Source organism: Aquarana catesbeiana, linkage group LG01, assembly GCF_042186555.1.
Source record: "Aquarana catesbeiana isolate 2022-GZ linkage group LG01, ASM4218655v1, whole genome shotgun sequence".
Classification (NCBI taxonomy): domain Eukaryota; kingdom Metazoa; phylum Chordata; class Amphibia; order Anura; family Ranidae; genus Aquarana; species Aquarana catesbeiana.
In genome coordinates, this window is record NC_133324.1 from 898,903,690 (window position 1) to 898,919,160 (window position 15,471).

The 15,471-nt window shown below is 41.8% G+C and overlaps 1 protein-coding gene across 10 annotated transcripts in view; it reads left to right on the top strand.

The window, feature by feature from the left end:
- The window catches only part of CTBP1 (C-terminal binding protein 1), a 767,834-nt gene that overhangs the window by 678,082 nt on the left and 74,281 nt on the right, over positions 1 to 15,471 (top strand). For 9 of the 10 annotated variants that reach the window (XM_073610943.1, XM_073610948.1, XM_073610950.1 and 6 more), the window contains 2 exons: positions 2,269 to 2,413; positions 12,197 to 12,403. In XM_073610943.1, coding sequence (XP_073467044.1) covers positions 2,269 to 2,413; positions 12,197 to 12,403 — 352 coding nt within the window. The remainder of the gene's footprint in view (positions 1 to 2,268; positions 2,414 to 12,196; positions 12,404 to 15,471) is intronic. The other variant, XM_073610951.1, reaches the window with a different exon arrangement.

Below are 15,471 nucleotides of genomic sequence, written 5' to 3' on the forward strand. Positions count from 1 at the left end.
AACCTCTCATCAGTCTGATATTGATCCAGTTCTGTGAATTTTTCATTAGGCCATGTAAGCTGTTTTTTTATATGACCGGGTCTTTTCTTACAAAATGGGAACGTTAATGTACTATTAAAAAAAAAGTATAAAAATTCCTCTGTAAACGATGTGATACAATACATAGTCCAACACTTGCAATTTACACCTTTCAATGCTGCTGCTTTCCTGAACCACCTGTCTTCACAGGAAAGTTAGTGCACCCTGTTAAAGCCTATACACACAGTAAGACGAATAGAAGAAAAATTTCATATGATGAACAATCAGCCGATTATCTGATCGTTAGTGTAGTGCTTTCAAAAACTGAAGATGCAGGCTAGAAGATTTTTTTTATCATAGGTAAACATGTGATTTTCGTTTAGCCACTTAACCTTAGGTGGACATCATATGACGTCCTTAGGTTGTAGTGGAGATGCTTTAATGATGCCTGCAGCTGCAGGCATTATTCAGATATTTTTTTTTCCAGCTGCCGATTCCCTGACATGCCAAAGCAAACCTAGTGGCTGTTCAGCCGCTTGGAGGATGCCCCTCCTGCCGCCCTCCAGTGCTTCTTCCGTCTCGCCCGTGCGATCGAGGAGCCAGAGAATGAATCGTCTGCCGCTGGCTGTTTACCATAGAGCTGACTGTGCACCAGATGGTCCCCGGCCATCTTTATGACCCTTGGAGACCGCAAGCGACGTCACTTCTGGCACTGGCAGATGTAAACACTGCCATTTTATTTTTAGCTGGAAAGCCTGAGCTCGTGCGATCTTTTTTTTTTTTTTTTTTTAAATTTTATTTTTATAAATCTCAGGCTTTCCAGCATAGAGGAGAGATGTGGGGACTTATAGACCCCAGATCTCTTCTTAAAGAGGACCTGTCATGTCCTATTCCCATTACAAGAGATGATTACATTCCTTGTAATAGGAATAAAAGTGATAAAAAAAAGTGAGAGCAATGTTTCTCGTGCAAGACCTCTAACTCTACACTGAAAACCTGTAAATTTTAAAGTGTAGCCTATGGAGATTTTTAAGTACCAAAGTTTGGTGCCATTCTACGAGCGTACACAGTTTTAAAGCATGAGATGTTCGGGATTTATTTACTTGGCATAACATATAATTGGGCTTACTTTAGCGTTTTGTTTATTTTAATTCATGTGTTTTTTTTTTTTTTCAAAAAATCGCATTAAAAAAAAATTACTACGCAAATACCATGTGACATAAATTGCAATGACTGCCATTGCATTCCCTAGGGTCTCTGCTAAAAAAAAAAAAAAATGTATATCTGTCTGAGACTAGCATGCAAGAAACAATGGATGATCATTCGTCTGATTATGCTCATCGAGTGTACAAGGCTTTAGCTTGGAGAAGGTAGAGAAGAGGAGGATATACTATGGGGCTCTGTGTTTCTATTGATGCGCACAGTGTAGAAAGACACAGCTCTAGTCTCTGCCTCTGCATGCATGCCATCCCAGCATTCCCTCAGTTTGGAGGGATTTCCTCTCACTTCCTATTTTAGCTGTGGGACAAGAAGTGAAGGGAAATCTTCACAATGGGACACAGATGGCAAAAGAAAAGTTTTGCCGTTTTTAAAAGGTGAAAGTGCCCAATGAATACCCAGTGAATACATTGGCTGCTGAAGTGAAGGTTTAAAAAAAATTAAAGGGTTTAATATTTTAAAATGTAACTATGATGAAATAAAAAAAATAATTCAGCCTGACACTGGCATCAGCTTGGTGTTTTTTTGTTTTTCTGTATCCTCCCCATCAGTGTTTTTACTTGTTGATCCGGCCAATATGTCTGACATATTTCCACTATTTTCTGTAAATATGCTGATATCAGGGTGTGAAATGATATAGGGCTTTAGGTCCAAATTCAAACTGGGGTATCCTTGGTGGTCCACAAAGTAGTCTGGCGAATGAAGAAAAGAGCACCACAAAAACTTTTATGAATCCAGTACGTCTTTAGAGAAAAAGCCAATGCATATTGGGGGCTTAAAAAAAAAGTTATAAAATTTTAAAGCGCCTCATGCTCACACACAAATGCAAACTGAAATTGCACCACAAATGTGAGGTATCACATAAGGTGGTGTTCTCCACCCAACGCGTTTTAATTAGTTACGGCTCCTTCATCAGGGCTAAGGGAGATGGCAAATGTCTATAATATAAACGCAGGTGTCAACAACAACATATAACTGCAAATGTATGCATGGGTGAGATTAAAATACTGAGCTGCGTGTGTTTCTTTCCAGGTACTAAATGAAGCCGTGGGTGCCCTGATGTATCACACAATCACTTTAACGCGAGAAGACTTGGAGAAGTTCAAGGCTCTTCGAATAATCGTCCGAATCGGAAGTGGGTTTGACAACATCGACATCAAGTCAGCTGGAGATTTAGGTATGGTTTTCACTGGTTCAGATGTATTAAAAGTTTGTCAAGGGAATATTTGTGTTTTGATCACAGCTGCCAATTTGCTTGTCCTATTGCGATTCGGGTTAGAAGATAAAAAAATTGTTTGCTTGCTATAGGTAGCACATTTTCCTTACCGGTTCCCACTTTGTAAAATAAGATTTAATTTTTTTTTTTTTTTTTATATACATCTGTCTGTGAATGTCTGTTACGGACGGACATGCAAACTGCATGCAGGGAGCAACCGAGTTCTGGAGGGGGCGTAGCCCACCTCATCAACCCCTCCCCATCCCATGAAGCCAAGTGGCATTTACTTGCCTGGCTCTATGTAGAATCCATGCCGGTGCTTTTACAAAAACTGCATCTCTGGCATCCCTTTAGCTGTGCTCATTCCTGCTTTCTTTGTGCTGTCGCGGCATTCTATGCAAATAGCTATACATGGCATCCCTCCCAGGGTTGCCAACCTCCCATAGCATTTTTTACTGACAAAACATGGGAAATTTACTGGCGGAGCACTTTTTTTTTTTTTTTTTTGCTGGCAGCCTGAGAAATGACAGAACTCCTATTGAAAACTAACACGGTGAATATTTGAACAGTATAAACATGATATGGAAACACTGACGATACCTATAACAAAGTAATCTGCTTGATTTACACTTAAGTCAACACAGCATGATATTATCAGCCCCTGATATTTACTGGCAGTTGTAACAAAATCACAGATTTTTACAAACTGTCAGTAAATTTACTGGTGGTTGGCAACCCTGATCTCTCTATATGTGTTAGCTGCTGTGGCTTCTCTTGCAGACGTGCCCCGTACCGCATGCTGAACTCTCCTGGGCCACATGCAGCCCGCGGGTTGGACACCCCTGTTCTAAAATGAGATGGACCTTTATCTGGATTGCTGCATAATTCTTAAAATCAGATTGACTTTCATCTAAATCAGAATGGATGTACACTATACTGTCTTTTTTTTTTTTATTTATTTTTTTTCATTAAACGCATGGATCATTTCTCTTTTGAATATCTGAAGTATTCTATGAAGCTTCAGCCAAGTAATTGATGGTAAAATATGTGAATTCTTATATTTAGTTACCATTAGAACATGTACTTTTCTGTGAACTCAACCAAATGCTTTCTGTAGTTGCTCCTAGGAGGTTGAGAAATGTATTTGGCTTTTGCGTATTTGTAGGAGGTCTTGCATGAGCAGCCTACCTTGACCCATGCACAGCCCAAGTCATTGGAATTGTAGTCAGGTCTCTTGTGGAGACGTGCAGCGTGGTGTGGTGGCAGTAAACTGTCCAGTTGCAGTAACAGAACTGTATTGCAAATGTAGTTCAAACTAGTACAACTACCCAGCAGGAAGTCAACCCAATCGAGCGCACTCACAAAATGTTGCCGCAAAGAGCATACAGTATCTCTCGGGTGTGCCAACAGCATCTGTCTTCAGGGGCGGAATGGGCCCTGGTTGGTTCGTACCCAAATGGAGAGGCTTCCAGGAAGGATGCTGTATCCCTGCTCTTTCCCTACGCCTCTGGAACCTCTCCCTGCTAATTGCTGTCCCTGACGGACAGGAGTCTTGTCCCTATACTACCCACACACGAAATGCGCGCCAAGCCTGGGAGCCAGGGTCTTAAATAGACTCTGCCCCATCCAAGATGGCTGCCAGAGTGACATGGGATGCCAGCATCCAATCAGATAGCTCCCCCAGTGAAATGATAGAGGAAGCCTGTTCATCTTGACTTTTCCTCTGCAATGCTGCTGTGGTTGAGCGCCACCTGCAGTGGAGAAAGTAGACTGCACCTGCCTGCGCACTGACATTTTTAACATCTCACATTTCCACTGTTTATATGTTCTCTCTATTTTAATATTTGATTACTATTATGATAGCACTTAACATTTTGTATCAGACAGATACTTTGATACAGTACAGTAGAATTTCTTGATGCAGGTTTTTGTAAAAAAAATATTTGATTCTGCAGTGTTTGCAAACCTTCCAGGATCAACCAAGTGTAGGGCTACCCAACTGCTGGATGATGCTTGCCTCTAGTTGTGCCTTGACCCTGTAAACTCTTCAACCCTTCTGACACTCTAGGTTCAGACATGGTTAGACCAATAATACCTACTATCAATACCCATCACAGAATAAAATGGCAATAGGCACAATAATTCAATAGCCACAGTTGTACTGAATACCTTCTAATTCGCTCAAGTCACTTCTTAGGGGTTTACATTTAGTTAGAGCAATACACACTGTTTAAAGGTCTTTAACGTAATAAAAAAAAAAGATGGGTAATGCTACATGATGATATTGAGAAACTGAATATAACCAATGTGTGGTGCTTTTTGAGAGTAACACTGGTTGTAGGGGGAGAGACTCAGGAACCCGCCAGCTCCCTCTGAACCACTGGTGCAGTGTACTGGGACTAAATAAATACCTTTTTGACAATTATTTAATATAGAGGTGGAGTGCCTCTTTAAGTAGATGATAAATTATCAATGATCTGTGGTAAAGGCCACTCGCGTTTAAGGATGTTGCCTTCAGCTAGCAAGTTGGGACCCTTTAATGATGAAGAATGATAAAGGATGGTGATGACAGACCTGTAGATAAACCCAGGAGGTAGTAGCAAAGATTGCTGTATTGGCTGGGTTATAACGATGTCTGCTAGCACTGTCTCTATGCAACTTGAGCAACAAAGGGTGGGCAGAGGCCCTCTCACCAGTCCTGGTATAGATGCAGCCTCCAACAGGGCAGGATGAGCTCCACGGGTCACTGGGTCTCAGGTAAGAGACAGTGATGGCCCCACAGCAGGCTGTTAGCAAAGAAGAGCTGTGTGGGCTACTGGATGAGTGGCGACTGTGGACCCCTGGTGTGGCAATCTGCAACACAGCTATGCAGATGTACTGATAGAGCATCCCTGTCATAGACTCGGCTGCTGTGTGTGGACTGACGGCCTCCGACCATCCTGTTTGAAGTCCCCGCCCCAAGCGAGCCTACCAGCTGCAGTCCAATATATAAAGTCTCTCCTACAACCCTTTATTTGGGCAGCTTTCTGGGGTGTGTTGTTCAGAAAGGGCTCTGAAATACAGTAATGGTTGCCTGCAAGACTAAGAATCCCAAGTTCCTCCTGTGCCTTGGCCCAGGAAGAACTACTCCCATCCTCTGTAGACAGGAAGTGATGCAACAGTCCGCATGCTTGTCAGTAGAGAGGGTACCTAGCTAGTCCAGTGGTCATCAACCCTGTCCTCGGGCCCACTAACAGGCCAGGTTTAATGTATTACCGCGGGGAGATGCAGACTAGAATACTGCAATCACTGAGCAGCAAATGATATCACCTGTGATGTATTTCAGTTATCTTGCAAACCTGGCCTGTTAGTGGGCCCTGAGGACAGGGTTGATGACCACTGCGCTAGTCTATGATTATGTTGGATTTTGTCCCCTTGATTCATCTTGCAGTAGCCGGCACCTGGCTACACAAGATAAACCCAGGTAATATTCCTTCCATGCTTTAGGCCTCATGCACACTGGGCGTTATAATAACGTTAAAAAAAAAAAAAAAAGTAGCTTTGCAGTTAGTTTCTCAAAGTTTTTCACAGTTTTTGCAATAGCGTTTTTTTTTTTTTTTTTTTTTTTTTCAGTGGATCAAAAACATTAAACGCTGGTGAGCCGCGTTTTTGAGCGTTTATTAGTGTTTTTTGACATTGGAGCGTTTTCACGGCTGAAAACTGCCTCTCAGGACCCTCTAGTTTTTGGGGTTTTTTTTTTTACAGTCAAACGCCCCAGCCAAAAACAGTTAACAGCCTATGTGTGTGCATGGACACAAAGGATAACATGCTGGGGAGTTTATTGGCTGTAGAAAACAACGTCTGAAGCCAAAAACAGCTGCTGTAGAGACGTCCAGTTGTATGAGGCCTTACAGTTGAGAATTGGGTTTTGATATTGGTGTTCATGTTCAGTGATTTAACATCTCCAAATATAATATGCAGACTTGTCAACATGTTTTTTTCCTATCTAGTAGATGATGTGGAACATCCAGATAGTCTTTAGCAGACTTTAGTAGAGCAGTGATGTTTTAGTGGGAAGCATGGTTTCCTTGCTGCTTGACTACCATGAATTACACTTCTTTTTTTTTTTTTTTTCAGTGTTTTTCTTGTTTTAGACTCATGAACATAGATGTTATCAAGTGCAAGTGAAGCCTTCCCATCCTTAGCTGTCATTTTGTCAGATTGCATTCTTTACTTTTGAGGGTTGTACAGCATGGTGTTGCTCTTCTCTTTATAGAATGAGTAGAAGGTGCTAAATTCCTATCATTTTTAACCACTTAAGGACCAAGCCTCTTCTTTAGATGTGGTGTTTACAAGTTAAAAACAGGTTTTTTTTTGTTTTTTTGCTAGAAAATTACTTAGAACCCCCAAACATTATACTTTTTTTTTTTTTTTTATCTAACACCCTAGAGAATAAAATGGCGGTCGTTGCAATACTTTGTCACACCGTATTTGCTCAGCTGTCTTCAAGCGCACTTTTTTTTAAAAAAATACACTTTTTTTAATTAAAAAATAAGACAACAGTAAACTTAACCTTTTTTTTTTTTTTTTTTTTTTTTTTTTTTTTTTTTTTTTGTGAAAGATGTTATGCAGAGTAAATTGATACCCAACATATCACACTTGAAAATTGCGCCCGCTCGTGGAATGGCGACAAACTTTTACCCTTAATCTCCATAGGCGACATTTAAAAAATTCTACAGGTTGCATGTTGCGGGCGCTGCTCACGTATGCGTTCGCTTCTGCACGCGAGCTCGGCGGGACAGGGTGCGTTTAAAAAATGTTTTTCTTCTTTATTTTACCTTTTTGTTTTTTATTTTTACACTGCATAAAAAAAAAAAATTGTCACTTTTATTCCTATTACAAGGAATGTAAACATCCCTTGTAATAGAAAAAAGTATGACAGGACCTCTTAAATATGACATTTGGGGTCAAAAAGACCTCAGATCTCATATTTACACTAAAATGCAATTTAAAAAAAAAAAAAAAAATTTCATATGAAAATGGAAAAAAAAAATGGCTCTTTAAGAGCTATGGGCGCAAGTGATGTTTTGACATCGCTTCCGCCCTGCAGTGTCATGGAGACAGGTGGGGTCCACCTTCCCTTCACTCATCTCCATGCACAGCCACGGGAAGCATCCGATTGCCTCCGCTGCTGCCGACGGCTCCAGTAAGTGGCGGAGGGCACCGGACCGCGGCGGGAGGGGGGCCTTCTCCCGCTGCCCATAAAAGTGATCTCGCAGCGAATCCACCGCAGAGACCACTTTTATCTTGTACCGGACCGCCAGCAGAACACGGCGATACCGGGGTGCTGCCAGAACAACGATATCCGTCCTCAAAGTGAGGAATAAGGATGAGCTCCGGCGTGTTCGCACACTCAACGTGCAGAGCCCACCAGGGGGTCGGCACGGCACTGCGCTAATCACAGGCAGTGAGACATTTCCTGATCTCTGCAGTCGCTCATCGGGATCATGTGATCAGCGCAGTGCCGACTTCCTGGCGGGCTCTGCACGTGGAGTGTGCGAACACGCTGGAGCTCATCCTTGGTGAGGAAGTACATCGGTGTGCGGCGGTCCGAAAGTGGTTAAACTTCTAGCCTATAAATTGAGGGGCAAGCCTGTTGTGTGTAATGAATATGTGTGTTTTAAACCGCGCTATTGTTCAAAGTGTTAATTATAAAACAGCTGCCAGCACCACAATGGACAACGTGTGCAAAAGTAATAAGTAAAAAACAGTGCAGCGCTAATCATGAATGCATAAATTTGCAAAAATTTGTAATATGAAATGAATCATGTAAACAATACAAATACAACTCTGTGCAAAAAAATATATTAAGTATCGGTCATTTTGTGAACTGAAAAAGTCCAAAATAAAGTGAATAGGTCTGTGAAGACTTATATGACAATTGCGTGATCCAATTTGTGATGGTCGATTACCCAGAGAGGAAAAATCGCCAACGTGAAGAAATCTGCCTCCAAATGGAATATAAGGAGGCTTACCGGAACATATGGACCCAATTCAGCTTATACCAAATGGGTCATAAAGGCAATGGTATCTCAACACCTTGATATAGACGCTCCACTCAAATCGTCTCTAAATGGGCTGTATTTTGTTGGGGAGATTGTCAACGATCACCAACACAGATATAGCAAAATATATTAATGTATAGGGCCTTTCAAAGTCAGAGGTGGAATTATCTAATCAACACTCCATTAGTGCATAAATCCAAGGAGAGAAGATGGAAAACTTGACATGGTGTAAAACCATCAATAGAAAATGTATTAAAAACATAGACCGCTCACATTTCAGTATACATCAAAGCATGAGATGGACGATATATGGTAAACCTGGAAAAACAAACTGTAATGCCGTAGACAGGCTGTTTGGAAGGCTATTAAAGGTAACCCTCCTCATCTGCTTGTACTTTGTGTGTGTGTATAAAAGGTCAATAAGTTTCTGGACTCCTGGCAGACCCTTGCATCTTTCATCCAGTGCTGCACTGATGTTTCTGGATTCTGAGTCATGGGGAAAGCAAAATAATTGTCAAAGAATCTGCAGGAAAAGGTAGTTGAACTGTATAAAACAGGAAAGGGATATACAAAGATATCCATGGAATTGGAAATGCCAATCAGTAGTGTTCAAACTCTAATCAAGAAGTGGAAAATTAGGGGTTCTGTTGAAACCAAACCACGGTCAGGTAGACCAACTAAAATTTCAGCCACAACTGCCAGGAAAATTTTTCAGGATGCAAAAAAACCCCACAAATAACTTCAGGTGAAATACAGGACTCTCTGAAAACATGTGGTGTGGCCGTTTCAAGAGGCACTTGAAGAAAGAGATGGGCTGCATGGTTGAGTCACCAGAAGAAAGCCATTACTATCCCGCTTACAATACGCCAAACAGCACAGAGACATGCTTGGCATGTTATTGCTGTGGAGGAAGAGTCGTTTCACTATAGCAAGTTAGGAGTTCACTGGACCTTTGTTAGATCAACAGGTATTTTCTGTATTTGCAGCACTTTTTAAGAGACAAAAGATGGAGAAATGTGCATGCATTGCAGATATATACTGCATAGGTTTTTTTTTTAGTTTTGTTGTTTGCCCTGACATACATTAAAGTGGTAGCAAAGTCTCATTGATAAAAAAAAGAAAATGGGCCCCCCTCTTGCAGGTTTAAGTCATAATGTACTGGTGTGCACTGCATACCAATACATTATGGCACTTTCCTACAAACTGAGCCCTCCAGCTTTGTGCGGTCACGGCTCTCCCTGGTCCTAGGCGCTTCCATCTTCACAGGTCTTCCTTCTGGGTCTCGTATCTTCGGCTGATTGAATAGCTGGGCCCAGGTGACCTCTCTCCCGTGCATGCACACAGAAGTCACATCGTCGTGGCACACAGAACGGGCTGTTAATGTGCATATAAACACATAAGCCCTATAAACATATGTACATGCATACAGTAAGATTCTGTCAAAAGGTATTAGGACGGTGTCCCGTAGAGCCCCTACCTTAGGAGGGTCTCTATCACCCAGCTTATTTACTAGCGAGAAGTCCGGCTCCAGTTGGTTACATTTTAAGGGCAAAGGGTATGAGGGGATGCGACAATTGTCACCATATCCAAAGAGGTCAGTTCGTTTGCTCGTGTCAAAATAGAAATTTTGAGATTTCATCATTGTAATACTAAATTCTTGATATATGTCATTACATGTGAACTATGCTGCACTATACGCCGGCTGAAAGATCAGCTTTATGATCACCTGTATGATATCCAGAAAAAACAAGTCTACTAATGTGGCCAAACATTGGAATTTGGTGCACAATAAGGACATTGCTAGTCTGTTAAGGCATTGAGAAGATGGTGACTCCCATAAAGGGGGGGGGCAGGCAATCGCAAAGTGTTCTGGATCTTCATCCTACATACCAGAACCCTGGCAGGGTTAAACGTTGAGTGGGATGTTTCCCACCATTATGATTAGGTTGGCTTCCATCAGTACTTTTGATGTCCTGATCTTTGCTCTCTCAAATGCGATCTTAGAGTAACAATATCATCTATTGTTTATGTGCGATACCTCCATCATGCTTATCCCTAAATCTCGATATAATGTAGTTGACAGTGACCTTGTATGTATGTATGTGTGTGTGTATGTCAATTTTTTTAATTTTCATGTACATATGTTTTATAGGGCTGTTTTTTGTTCTGTGGGGTTTCTTTTCCCAATTTGAGGTCTCTACCTTCCTCGTTTTGCCCATTCATGCTGCCTAGTTTAAATGAATACTGTAGTTTTATTACATTATAGTCTCCGTTCATTGGACATATCAAATTATTAATTTATTTTACTTTAGACTTTACAAACCTTTTTGGCGACCATTGAATGGGCATCGGTGCATGCAAATTTTGTGCATGTTCTTTATATTATTATTATTGTAAGTATTGTAAGCTCTTCTGAGCAGGGCCCTCTTAATCCCCATGTATTTTATTGTCTTATAACTGTATTGTCTTCCTTTTTATATTGTAAAGCGCTGCATAAACTGTTGGCGCTATATAAATCCTGAATTTTATATATATATATATATATATATATATATATATATATATATATATATATATATATATATATATATATATATATATATATATATATATATATATATATATATATATGTGTGTATATATATGTATATATGTGTGTGTGTATATATATATGTGTGTGTGTATTACTTATATCCATACTTCTCCTCAGAGAGCCGTTACTGTCGGTCACTGGGTCTCTCTGCTCTCCCCTCCAGCGCTCACTGGAGCGCTGGGCTGTAGAGGGGGAGGGAGGGGCTGGCTCAGGCGGATCACTGAGAGGCTGAGCCAGGTACCGGTCCAAGCTTCTAGGTGGATCCCAGCCATCTGGTTGGGATCTTTACCAGCCTGGACCAGCTGAGTGACGTCAACCAGCAGCAGGCTTTAGCCCGCCATCACCTGATGGGTCACAGGTGTGCAGAACTAACTGCACTCCTGTGATCCAAAGAAGTATAGCCAAAATATCTTTGGCCGTGCTTCTTTAAGTTTACTGCCACTTTAATGGGCTATCCTTGAGTAGTGCCTCTTTAAAAGAAGTTTGGGATTTTTTTTTTTTTTTTTTTCTATGTGGTGCTGCATCTGTCCCCTCCCGTCCCGCCGGCTCTAAGGCTGAGAATCGAGTGATCAAACACCGCTGATCACTCAGTTCTCAGAGCTCCCTGAGCAGAGAGCTGGTGACTCTGTCACCGCTTTCTCCCTCCCCCCTTTCCAGGAGTGCTGGGCTGTGGAGGGGGCAGGAATCGTCTGGCTCAGGCTCTCAGCAGCTCACTGAGAGGCTGAACCCGGTGCCAGCAGATCCCAAACATATGGCGATGATCTTTCCTAAGCCTGGACTGGCTCTGTGACTTCAGCCCGCTGTCTGCTGAAAATGGGTCACAGGAGTGCATGAAGAACTGCACTCCTGTGGTCTACAGGCGGAGAACAGCCAAATGAGCTTTTAAGTGAATCTCTTTTTTAAGTGAATTCAAAGATAATGGGGAGTTTCATGGTTTTCAGGTTGTATTGTTCTGAAATACCTATGAGTTGTGATGTGCTTGTCAAATGTGATGTGTGAGGTCCTGGACTTAGTGCATCTAATCCATCTGCCATAAAAAAGTGAAGCCAGGGCAGAGATGACAGGTCGAACTTGATGGACATGTCTTTCCTGTGCTTTTTCTTCCAGGAATTGCAGTATGTAATGTGCCAGCAGCTTCCGTAGAAGAGACAGCCGACTCCACAATGTGCCACATTCTCAATTTGTACAGGAGAACCACATGGCTGCACCAAGCATTACGGGAAGGCACGAGAGTCCAGAGCGTGGAACAGATAAGGGAGGTGGCATCTGGGGCAGCCCGAATCCGAGGGGAGACTTTAGGCATCATAGGACTGGGTGAGTTTTTGTTCTGTACATGAAATCTAAAACTGTAGTATGCGGCATCTGAAGTTCTTCATTCTGCTGGCCGATTGTTGCGCTCATTGGTACCAGAGATGCAATAACAAATGGAACATTTGAAAGGCCATACCAACCATTTTTAAGTTATGGGTGAACCTTGGTAGGCCAAATCGCCCACTTTGCTCTATTACTCTTACACTCCAGTGGTGAGGGCTCCCTGTCAGAGTTTAAGCTCTGACCCCATCATGGAAGCTTAAGCCCACCATAGATGGATTGAAATTTGGCTGGTTAAGTAGGAACTGACCTCAATTTGATCCATCCCTGGGCAGGCTGGTTCTATCAATCAATTTCAGTACAACCAGCCTATCGTTTTTTTTTCCCCGTACAGTCACCACTGGCGGATGTAGCCGTCAGCAGTGATCATTTTATTCCGACTGCGGGGAAACCTCCCACTGTCAGGGAGTACAGTAGCGCAGTGGAAGGGATTCCCATATCCACACTGGCTGCGTTGTTGCATAATCTTTGACCAACCTTACTCTTCCCGCAGTAGGCAGAGTCTAAATATAATATGCCACTTTAGCAAATATGGATTAGCCTGAAGTTGACCATACTGCAAATTTAGATTATTTCTTCTCTTAAATCTTTTAATGCAAATTTTACATACACTGCATTAAAGTGGTTGTAAACCATAGACATGAAATATGGACAAAGTATATCCCTCTATAGTGTGTGCTTGTCTCAATCCAGGGCACTAAGGGCACTCTTTGTCCACTGCCTCATTCCTCTGCTAGAACAGTATGAATCACTTCTGATGAGTTTTCCTGACACCAGAAAAATGGTGACAAGAGGGCACAGCCTGTGATTGACAGCCTCAACTATGTTCCTGTGTGCTGTGTGAGGAAAGGGAGGGGGTGTTGATTTCCTCCAATCGGCTCTCACAGCTCTCCTCACTGATGTAACCTCAGCTCTCCGCCCCCTGCTTTTCAGAGCTGAGAGATCCTTTGTAAATTCTGCACTCTGAAGGGATGTAGGGGAAATATGATTGTAGATAAACAGGTACAACTTATGTAGGAGGATTTGTTGAATCTCTGTGTATCACCTGAGGCCAGTCACTTCACTGGGTACATGTAAGGGTTAATTTTTTTCCCACAAACAGATCTGAGTGAAGGTTCAGTTGCATATTTTTACAGCCTCCTTTCCAAAGTCTTTTAGAGATTTTTTTGAACAAACCACATTGACATCACTGCTTGGGGTTGTCCTACAATCGCCTCTGCCAATCACATTGTCCAAATGAACTCAAGTCTTATTAGATCTTAGAGTAACTCCACTTTTGTGGGGAAAAAAAATTCCCCGCTGGGTAATCTGTGGACATTCCAAGGATTTTAACGTTTTTTTTAACACTTTTTAAGGATTCCTGCCTTTTGTTCTGTAGAAATAGCTGTTGGGTCCATGAGTGAATCTGTATGGGAGTGACTTTATAAATATCAATCAGCTGCTGTACCTGCAGGACTCTGAGGAAAGTGTCAGGGCCTGCATTCCTTTAGACGTGGTTTCCCTTTTGGAAATATCTGAAAAATTAAATTTTTGTTGCAGGGGATGCCCAAAATCTGACTTATGTTACACTTTTGGGAAAATCAAAAAATCCAATCACACAAGCAGGAAAAGACATATCTGGGGGGTGTTTTATACACCATCTGTGTACAGAATGCCTCCAGGTTGCCATATAGCATTTTACAGAAAATTACAACAGCTGCAGGTTGAAAAGGAAAGGTCATTTTGAATAACATTCAATCACTATGACTTGTGTCGCAATTGTATTGCTATATTATTGTGGTGTTTTTTTTTTGTTTTTGTTTTTTACATTTGCTTTTCCCCCCACAATAGTGGAGTTACCCTTTAACCACTTCCATACCGCAGGCCGTCATATGACATCCTGGGCTTTCAGTGGTGATATCTGAATGATGCCTGCAGTTGCAGGCATCATCCATATATTGTTTTTTTTCAGCGGGCGATTTCCTACACCATAAGAACGATCGTAGTGGCAGTTAAGCTGCTTGATTGTTACCGGCGACGGGAGGGGAAGTAGCCCCCCCCCCCCCCCCCAAGCTGCCCTCAGGTGCAATCAAGGACCCGGAGAAGGAAGGCGCCGTTAGGAAGTCGTAGAGGGATAGATGGTCCCCGACAATCTGACTCTCGGAGGCCCGGACATGACGTTATAACATCACGTCTTGGCCGCCGGAAGTAAACAAATCCGAGATCTCTGCTAGAAAGCATCGGATTGTTAATTTTTTTTTTTTTTCTTTGATCTCATGCTTTCCAGCCTGGAGAAGAGATGTGGGGTCTTATAGGCCCGCATCTTTCCATAAAGAGGACCGATCACGCACTATTCCCATTACAAGGGATGTTTACAGAAATAAAAGTGATATAAAAACGAAATTAATTTAAAGCGAAAGTGTAAAAAATAAAAACAAAAAATTAAAGCGCCCCAGTCCCCGTAAGCTCGCATGCAGAAGAAAATGAATACATAAGTCGTGCCCGCATATGTAAACAACGTTCAAGCCACACATGTGAGGTATCACAGCGAACGTTAGAGCAATCATTTTAGCTCAAGACCTCCTCTGTAACTCTAAACAGGTAACCTGTAAAAAAATTAAAAGCATCGCCTATGGAGATCTTGAGGTACCGAAGTTTGGCGCCATACCACGAGTGTGCGCAATGTTAAAGCGTGACATGTGAGGTATCCATTTACTCGGCGTAACATTATCTTTCACAGTATACAAAAAAATTGGGCTAACTTTACTTTTTTTTTTTTCTCTCAAAAAATCGCGTTGAAAATTGACTACGCAAATACCATGTGACATAAAAAGTTGCAATGACTGCCATTTTATTCCCTAGAGTGTCTGCTAAAAAAAAATATATATATAATGTTTGGGGGTTCCGAATGATTTTCTAGCAAAAAAATAGATTTTTCCATGTAGGAGAGGAGTGCTGGAATTTGTGTGCTATGGAAATGGTTAAAACACTTCCATGCCAGACCTATTTTGGCCCTCCTCTCCTATATGTAA